The 9,132-nt window shown below is 42.9% G+C and overlaps 1 protein-coding gene across 3 annotated transcripts in view; it reads left to right on the forward strand.

Moving 5' to 3' along the window:
* Window positions 1-2,899, forward strand: part of casc3 (casc3 exon junction complex subunit) — a 33,316-nt gene extending 30,417 nt beyond the window's left edge. For all 3 annotated transcript variants that reach the window (XM_072561451.1, XM_072561452.1, XM_072561453.1), the window contains exon 13: window positions 953-2,899. In XM_072561451.1, the coding sequence (XP_072417552.1) occupies window positions 953-994 (42 nt within the window). In that variant the 3' untranslated portion in view covers window positions 995-2,899. The remainder of the gene's footprint in view (window positions 1-952) is intronic.
* Window positions 2,900-9,132: the final 6,233 nt, after the last annotated feature.

Consider the following 9,132-nt stretch of genomic DNA (forward strand, 5'->3'; position numbering starts at 1 on the left):
CTAGTTAATTTGTTTTCTGAGAATTTTAGTTATTTTCATTTGCTTCCTCTTTGCTGAAGGTTCATTCTTTCACTTCCTGTTCTCTTCTGTGCTGTCCCTAGCTACTTGTGTTGTTCTTGTCCCACTGTGTCCATTTTTCTATATTTTTCCCTCCATTTTGTTTACTCTTTCACTAGTTTTTATAAATCTATCAGTCAATATGAAGATTATTGTATGGCTTTTTGTTTCAATGTCATTTTAAACAAAACCACAATAAAAGAAACTTCATTACAATTCAGTATGTCAATGCATTTTTTGCACAGATCTGAGAAATCGTGTTTAAGGTTCTCCAGTTTTCTTTTAATACCTGTTAAGAGGTGAATTGTCTTTGGCTTGTCTGGATTTGAAAGTCCAAAATTTAGCCAGTCTTATCCATGTGTCTATGTGTGGACTTCAAGCATTAAGGTTTTCTCTGAGTAGCTCAAAGTAAATAACTTGCTCTCCTCCATTGTTAACCATTCCTGCCATGTGGCCAATAGTCTGGTTAACACTTCCTGTGGTTCCACAATTGGATATCAGTCTCATATCATGTACGCTGTCCTAAATGTGTTAACAGCTGGAATGTAGTTCTGCAACTGTCTGAAACCACTAAGTAATTCCCTCAAATTTGGAACATTAGCTGTGACTTTTGAGAAGCAGATAGTGAACAGAAACACAGCTGAGTTATCATGCTGACCTGAGATGTGTTTGTGCAGCTTCCAGCAATAGTCACTCAGCAGTGATCAGGATTAGAAGCCCAGGTTGATTTTCCTTCTGATCCCAAAGATCTTTGTATTGCCTGGGAATGCTCATATTTTAAGTAATGAAAGATGTTAAAATTTAATAGGAACACAATTTTGTTATTTATTTGCTTTAAAAGTTATCTCTTGTACCAGCTTGTTGAGTTTTGATGTTCTACAATTTATTTTTCCAGGACACCCGAAGTGAAAAGCTGAAAGAAAGGAATGAACCTTAATGACTGGAGAAGTCTTTCTATGAAGTGAAACAGAGCAGATTGCATGTCGAAGTGGACAGAACTGGACTGATAGCCAGAGTCCTCTGTTTGTGGTGCTGGATGTCCTGCTGGCCGAGCAGCTTTGTGAATGTTCACGGCTATTGTTTGACTCCAGCTGCAGAACTTGAGTTCTCGAGGCAGGGCAGTGAGCAATTTGACGCCTTCAACATTTGTCCTGCATCTGTTCATGAGTTGTGGTTCTTTCGCCACTGTCTGCTAGCTGTGTGAATGGTAACTGCAGCAAACCAGCTGTTGGTTCCACCAAGGTCTGATTTTGAATGAATCCCATGTGATCAAGTGCAACTTAGTAGTTCCTAAAAAGTACAGCAATAACCTCCTGACCACTGAACCTTGACATTGATCAATGTTGACTGATCTGTGGGTCAGTCTGCTCTGGCCTTGTCTTTCTATAACTGATAGTACACATTTTTCAATATATGATCCAATTATTTCTTGAGTCCGGTGTATGGTAATACCTAATATGGGAAGACTGAACTGATTAACTAAATGGGAAAAGAGGAAAGATGTAGCCATATGCATTTTATGTACTGTTTAGGTTTATGCCTGGCTTTAAAGGTGCTCCTGTAGAGTATTAGTTTGGAGAAATTATTTGTCTGTGTCTCATTTTGCTTAATCTTGCTCTTTCTTTGGAAGAAAAAAGCTTCATTGACCAGCTTCACCCAAGTCAGGTGCCAAGGCCAGAGGGCCATGTTGCACACCTTCCTACGCGTGTGCTTAGTGAACGGTCCTTTCATTTCAAAACAAAGTCAGTAATCAAGGACCTGTTGTGTCCACTAAAGTCTTTTGCTTTGTATGAACTTTTGAAAGAAAATGCGTGTTTTCTCATGCTGGAAAATGTGAGGTGCGTGCAAACTGATGAAGTGCAGTTGGCTTATGCTATTTCAAATCGGATTGTATTTCAATTAATACCATCTGCTACCTACTGAGGGAAAGATGACTTTTTTTTTATCCCAATGGTAATTACAATACCAATCTGAAATCTTGATCTGTTCTATAAATAATGCATTGTGCATTTGCTGTACAGGATAGAGCTGGCATGAGCATGTGACTACACTCTGTGTCAACTCATCTATATTATAGCATTCATGTTGTATAAGAGCACTTTACTTAGGGATAGCCTTGACTTGTTGGTTTGTGGCAATGTGACCATTGTTACAGTAAATAAACACGAGCAGAGAAACATTTCAGAAAGGGGCAAGCCAGGTCCAGGTGTTGGAATTTCCACTGACCAATGATTTTTAGGTCAAGACTGTGAAAATTATTGTAAGTTTAATAAACAGTTGGGGATTATGAGTAGTGAATTGTAGTGTTGCATTATCCATTCTGCCATATGCCATTGCTTCCCAGGAGGCTGCAGAGGCTAAAATTGGATATTGTATCACCACATTTACCAGGCCACAGGCCTATATGTTTCTTTGTGTTTACAAATCTAAACATTGATGCTGTTAACCTGGATTAATGTGTCTGCTACCCTTGGGGTCTATCTAGTCTGTATCTGTTAGGCTGCTTTTGACAGGTTGTTTATATGTTAACTGCTGACTAATAAGTGTGTAATTATTCCTTATAACAGACATTTTCTAATTTGAAAGAAATGTGTCAAGTATTGCCGAGTGTAAACACTTTCCAAAATGTTGCATTTAAATGTAATAAAGTTTTTTTTTCATTTTTTGCTTTAAAAAGATTGAAATGTATTTGTCATCTTCACATATCACTTGTGTGACTAATCTAGACCCCCAGAACACTGTGATGGCTAGTTTTTAACCTTCTTAGAAATTGAGATTTGTAATCAATATTTTTGTTGCCATTTGGTGGACACTGTTTAATAAAGTGTGAAAAAAAATAAAACTTCTTACATTGAAGCTTGTTTTAGCAAAGCAGAAAATTCAACCTTTTCATGTTTCTTGAGTTAATTCTATGCCTGCAGTTCTTTGCCAGTTAGTTTCTTTTAATTGTAAATGCGGCCAATTACTTCTGTACTGGGCTGTTCAGACAGCTGTAAGAGAGCAATTATAAAAACAGATTGCTGGAACAGCTTAGGTCTGTTAGTGCCTGCGGAGTGAGCAATAGAGTTAGTATTTGGGAGTAACTCCTCAGAAGATATTGTACTCAACACTCATTCTGTTTCTCTGTCCACAGATGATGCCTGTCCTGCTGAGTTTCTACATTTTTTTTGCTTAATTTCAGATTTCTAGAATTTTTTAATATTTAGATATCTTTCTCCTGGCTGAAGTCGGGTCTGACCCACTGAACCACAATATCCACTACGGGGCTGGCAAGGAGGCAGGTCCTGAATCCACCATCTCATACCAGCCGACTGAGCCAACCTCCACTCTCCCCTCACTACCCAAAAAACGTCAGCGTCAACGTTGCAACATACTGTACATTTTTAATTGCATGTTGTCACCTGCGTAGAGATGGTAAAGGCTGTAATTTCTTTCCATGTTGCTTGCCAGGAAAACCACCTATTCCATTTTGCTTTTGTGTTATAGCAATGAGTGCCTTCGAGTAACTTGTCACTCATTAGTCTTCTTGAACCGAGACTATAGAGAGAGGCTGAATAGGCTGGGGCTGTTTTCTTTGGAGCATCAGATGCTGAAGGGTGACCTCATAGCGGTTTATAAAATCATGAGGGGCATGGATATGATAAATAGACAGGTTCTTTTCCCTGGGGTTGGTGAGTCCAGAACTAGAAGGCAGAGGTTTAGGGTGAGAGGGGATAGATTTAGAAAGGACCTAAGGGGCAACGTTTTCAGACAGAGGGTGGTGTGTGTATGGAATGAGCTGCCAGAGGAAGTGGAGGAGGCTGGTAAAATTACAGCATTTAAAAGGCATCTGGATGGTTACATGAATAGGAAGGATTTTGAGGGATATGGACCAAGTGCTGGCAAATGGGACTAGATTAGGTTAGGATATCTGGGTGGCATGGACGAGTTGGACTGAAGGGTTTGTCTCTATGACTCTCTGACCTCAGGAGTTTGCCACTGTTGCTGAACAGCACCATACAAGTCTTGCCTAAAAAAATGCAAGAAACCAGTATTACCTTTACCAGTGTTTCGGTGAATTAAGGTGCGGTTTTGTGAGAATTGCACACAAGACCTTGGTTTCTTGCTTTCTGCTGTAGAAGCTGCTCATGTCCACAACAGCAGTTGACCAGGGATTAGAATAAAAATCTGCAATCACCTACGTTCAGTGACTTTTGAGTGCCCTCTGCTGGCAATGCAGTCCAGGGCCTGTAGGTCAGCTCCGAAATTAGCATTGCTGTGATGCCACCTACTGTGGAATAGCTTACTAATGACAATAGAAACAAGAGGTCATTCAGCCTTCTGAACCTGTGCCACCATTCAATTATTGCTGATCTGTATTTACTAACCTTTGATCCTTGTCATGTGATATCCAACAAAGGGAGTCATGGTATCATTGACGTCCACAGCACAGAAACAGACTCTTTGGCTTATTGAGGTAAAAACAATGACTGCAGATGCTGAAAATCAAATACTGGATTAGTGGTGCTGGAAGAGCACAGCAGTTCAGGCAGCATCCAACGAGCAGCGAAATCAACGTTTCGGGCAAAAGCCCTTCATCAGGAATAAAGGCAGTGAGCCTGAAGCATGGAGAGATAAGCTAGAGGAGGGTGGGGGTGGGGAGAGAGTAGCATAGAGTACAATGGGTGAGTGGGGGAGGAGATGAAGGTGATAGGTCAAGGAGGAGAGGGTGGAGTGAATAGGTGGAAAAGAAGATAGGCAAGTCGGACAAGTCAAGGAGACAGTAACTGAGCTGCAAGTTTGAAACTAGGATGAGGTGGGGGAAGGGGAAATGAGGAAGCTGTTGAAGTCCACATTGATACCCTGGGGTTGAAGTGTTCCGAGGCGGAAGATGAGGCGTTCTTCCTCCAGGCGTCGGGTGGTGAGGGAGCGGCGGTGAAGGAGGCCCAGGACCTCCATGTCCTCGGCAGAGTGGGAGGGGGAGTTGAAATGTTGGGCCACGGGGCGGTTTGGTTGATTGGTGCGGGTGTCTCGGAGATGTTCCCTAAAGCACTCTGCTAGGAGGCGCCCAGTCTCCCCAATGTAGAGGAGACCACATCGGGAGCAACGGATACAATAAATGATACTGGTGGATGTGCAGGTGAAACTTTGATGGATGTGGAAGGCTCCTTTAGGGCCTTGGATAGAGGTGAGGGAGGAGGTGTGGGCACAGGTTTTACAGTTCCTGCGGTGGCAGGGGAAAGTGCCAGAATGGGAGGGTGGGTCGTAGTGGGGTGTGGACCTGACCAGGTAGTCACGGAGGGAACGGTCTTTGCGGAAGGCGGAAAGGGGTGGGGAGGGAAATATATCCCTGGTGGTGGGGTCTTTTTGGCGGTGGCGGAAATGTCGGCGGATGATTTGGTTGATGCGAAGGTTTGTAGGGTGGAAGGTGAGCACCAGGGGTGTTCTGTCCTTGTTACGGTTGGAGGGGTGGGGTCTGAGGGCGGAGGTGCACCACTAATCCAGTCTTTGGCTTATTGAGCCTGTCCCATTCAAAAGCAACCAAAAAACTATTAGAATCTGTGTGTAGAGTTGTGGAGCCACGAAAGAAATGAAGACCCTGGTGAGAGTTATGTACAGCCTATTAGTAGTAGTCAGGATGTGGGGCAGAAAATAAATCAGGGGATAGAAAATGCATGGGGGGGGGGGGGTGGCAGCGGCGGGTGGGGGTGGGGGGGTTGGGTGGGGTGGGATGGGGTGGGAAATCCATGAATAACTTCAGGGCCTGAGCACCTTCACACACACCAGGCATCCTGAGAGAGGCTACTCTCACCAATGCTAACCCATTTCCATCCTGTGATGGTCCCTATTAGCAGCTTTTCTTTCTCCCTGATTCACCATTATCCATTTCCTTGCCCAATTGCTGTTCTCTTTCTTTGGGTTCCACCCCCACCTCTCATTCACTCCTTCCCCACTCATCTTCAGCGGATGTACCAACCTTTTTCTAGCCACAATCAGTTCTGAATAAGGGTCTCTTGACCTGAACTGTTAACTCTACTTTCTCTCCACTGATGCTGCCAGTTTTTCTAGCAATTTCTGTCTTTGTTTTAGATTTTCAGCATCCTCAGTTCTTTTTGTTTTGTTCACCTTATGATGACTGCATACCAAAGCTGTTTGTGGTGAATTAGCCAAACTCGCAACCTCCTGGATGTCCATGCAGCACCATAAGGGCACAAGCAAATGGGATTTAATGGTGACAGCGGCTGACGTGACTGTGAGAAAGTCTTTGATATCTATGTCCTCTGCAGGCTGACTGTTCAGAAAAGTAAACAGAAGCTGAAAGCTCAGCTGGTTGAGGAGAAGACAGAGACCAACAAATCATGCATCTTCTCAGTGAACTGCCTCCCTCTGCAGATATTTCAATGAGATTACTTTCCTGAGCCACACAAGGTCATGTTTAACAGAGGGCTGACCGCCACAGCACAAAGGTAAAAACAATGACTGGAAACCAGAGTTTAGATTAGAGTGGTGCTGGAAAAGCACAGCAGTTCAGGCAGCATCCGAGGAGCAGTAAAATTGACGTTTCAGGCAAAAGCCCTTCATCAGGATTACAGGCAGAGTGCCTGAAGGGTGGAGAGATAAATGAGAGAAGGGTGGGGAGAAAGTAGCATAGAGTACAGTAGGTGAATGGGGGAGGGGATGAAGGTGATAGGTCGGGGGGAGGGTGGATCATCTTACAAGATGGAAGGTTGCCACTTTCAAAAAAACAATCTCACAGTTTAGATTGTCCCACAAGAGATGGGTCACGGTGGCTCAGTGGTTAGCACTACTGCCTCACAGCACCAGGATCTGGGTTCGATTTGCAGATTCTCCCAGTGTCTGCGTTAGCTTTCTCAGGGTGCTCTGGTTTGCTCCCACAGTCCAAAGAGTTTCAGGTTGATTGGCCATGCTAAATTGCCCATAGTGAGAGGGATGTGCAGTCTAGGTAGATTAGCCATGGGAAATGTGGGGTTGTGGTGAGGGGTAGGACTGGGTGGGATTCTTGTTGGAAGCTCAGTGTGGACTCAATCACCTGATTCCACACTGTAGCAATTCCAAGTAAAAATAGCTTCTCTGAATGTCTACTATAAATATTTTCAATGCTTTAAACACCACATTGGTTCATCCTTTGACACTCTAAATTTAAAAACAAGCTCTTTTATGTAATCTGACCTCTTTAACCAACCCTTTAAACTAAGATATCATTCTAATGATTCTGCAATGTATCCTCTTCAGTAATTTAGAATTTATTGCACATTTCTAAATGCCCAGAGGGTAGTTAAGAGTCAATCACATTGCTGTGGGTCTGGGGTCACATATAGACCAGACCTGGTAAGGTTGGCAGTTCTTCCCCTTAAAGGACATTAGCAAACTAGATGGGTTTTTCTGACAATCGACATCGGATTCGTGGTCATCATTAGACTCTTAATTCCAGATTTTTATTGAATTCAAATTCCATCATCCGTCATGGCAGGAATCAGACCCGGATCCCCAGAACATTATCTGGATCCCTGGATTAACAATGCAGTGACAATACCACTTGGCCATCACCTCCTCTCTTTAGTGAGGGTTTGTATTTAAAAAAAAACATTTGAGGCAAACATGTAGTTAGTTTGTGTATGATACCAATTACACTTAACAATGTAAAAAGAGAAGTCTGCTTTAAAAATAATTGATTGGAAATAAATATGCCTCCAATGGGAGGCAGAGTAACAAGAAAGTGCATGGTAGAGGGTTCACAAGAGATTTACCATGATGTTGCTGGGTATGGAAGGTTTGAGTTGTACAGAAAGGCTGGACAGGCTGGGACTTTTCTCACTGGAGCATAGGAGGTTGAGAGGCGACCTGATAGAAGTTTGTAAAATAATGAAAGGTATAGATAGAATTGATGGTAGTTGTCTTCTCCCTAAGATGGGGTTTTCAAGACCAGGGGGTACATTTTTAGGTGGGAGGGGAGAAATTTAAAAAGACATGAGGGGCTAATTTTTTGTGTGGAGGTTTTTGTGTAGAATAAACTTCCTGAGGAAGTGGTAGATGTGGGTATAATTACAACATTTAAAAGCCACTTGGATAATTACATGAGTATGAAAGGTTTAGAGGGATATGGGCCAGTAGCAGGCAGGTGGGGCTAGTTTAGTTTGGGATTATATTCAGCTTGGACTGATTGAATGGAATGATCTGTTTCCGTGCTCTATGACTGTACGACCCCATGTGTCTCCCAGAACAGTTATTCTGTGCTGTGTTTCTTTATTTTCAGATGCCCCATATAATTAAGCAAGCGTGAGAGTTCTGTTTAGAGACTGGCTTTGCGAAAGTGAGGACTGCGGATGCTGGAGATTAGAGTCGAGAGTGTGGCACTGGAAAAGCACAGCAGGTCAGGCAGCATCCGAGAAACAGGAGGGTCAACGTTTCGGGCATAAGCCCTTCATCAGGGAATGGAAGCGTTATGCCCAAAATGTCGATTCTCCTGCTCTTCAGATGCTGCCAGACCTGCTGTGCTTTTCCAGCACCACACTCTCGACTAGAAACTGGCTTTGCCTTTCCCTCTAAGTTTTAAAACAAAAACATGCTACTCACACAACAGAACCAAGTTACATGCTCAAAGTATAGAAATTTGCAGGATTTGTTGTGCAATGACTTGCTCAAGACATTGCGAGCTGCCTCTCTGACAGACATGTCGTTAGCCTTGGTGCAATTGACCTGCAGATTCCTTGCCCATTACGAAGAGCCTTTCGTCAGAGTTCACTGTTCAGGACTCCTGTCCCTCACAGGTACAAAATAATCAGAAAATACGGCGAAATGTTTTACAGCAGCTACAAGTTTTATCTAATCGCGAAATAAGCAATAAAGCAATGTATTGAAACTAAAAGCAATCCAAAGTTTGCAGTAGAATATCAAAATAAATATTGCCTACTTCTCTGCAAAGTAACACGTTATTATTGATACAGCTCAGTGGATTTGTGATTAAAAACAGATTCATTCCAGTTAAAACTGAGATGAGAATTATTTTCTCTCTGAAGTCGATGCTCTTTGGAATTCTCTTCCACAGTGGAGGCTGAATCACTGAATAGAATCTTG

This window comes from Chiloscyllium punctatum, chromosome 42 (genome assembly GCF_047496795.1).
Source record: "Chiloscyllium punctatum isolate Juve2018m chromosome 42, sChiPun1.3, whole genome shotgun sequence".
NCBI lineage: Eukaryota > Metazoa > Chordata > Chondrichthyes > Orectolobiformes > Hemiscylliidae > Chiloscyllium > Chiloscyllium punctatum.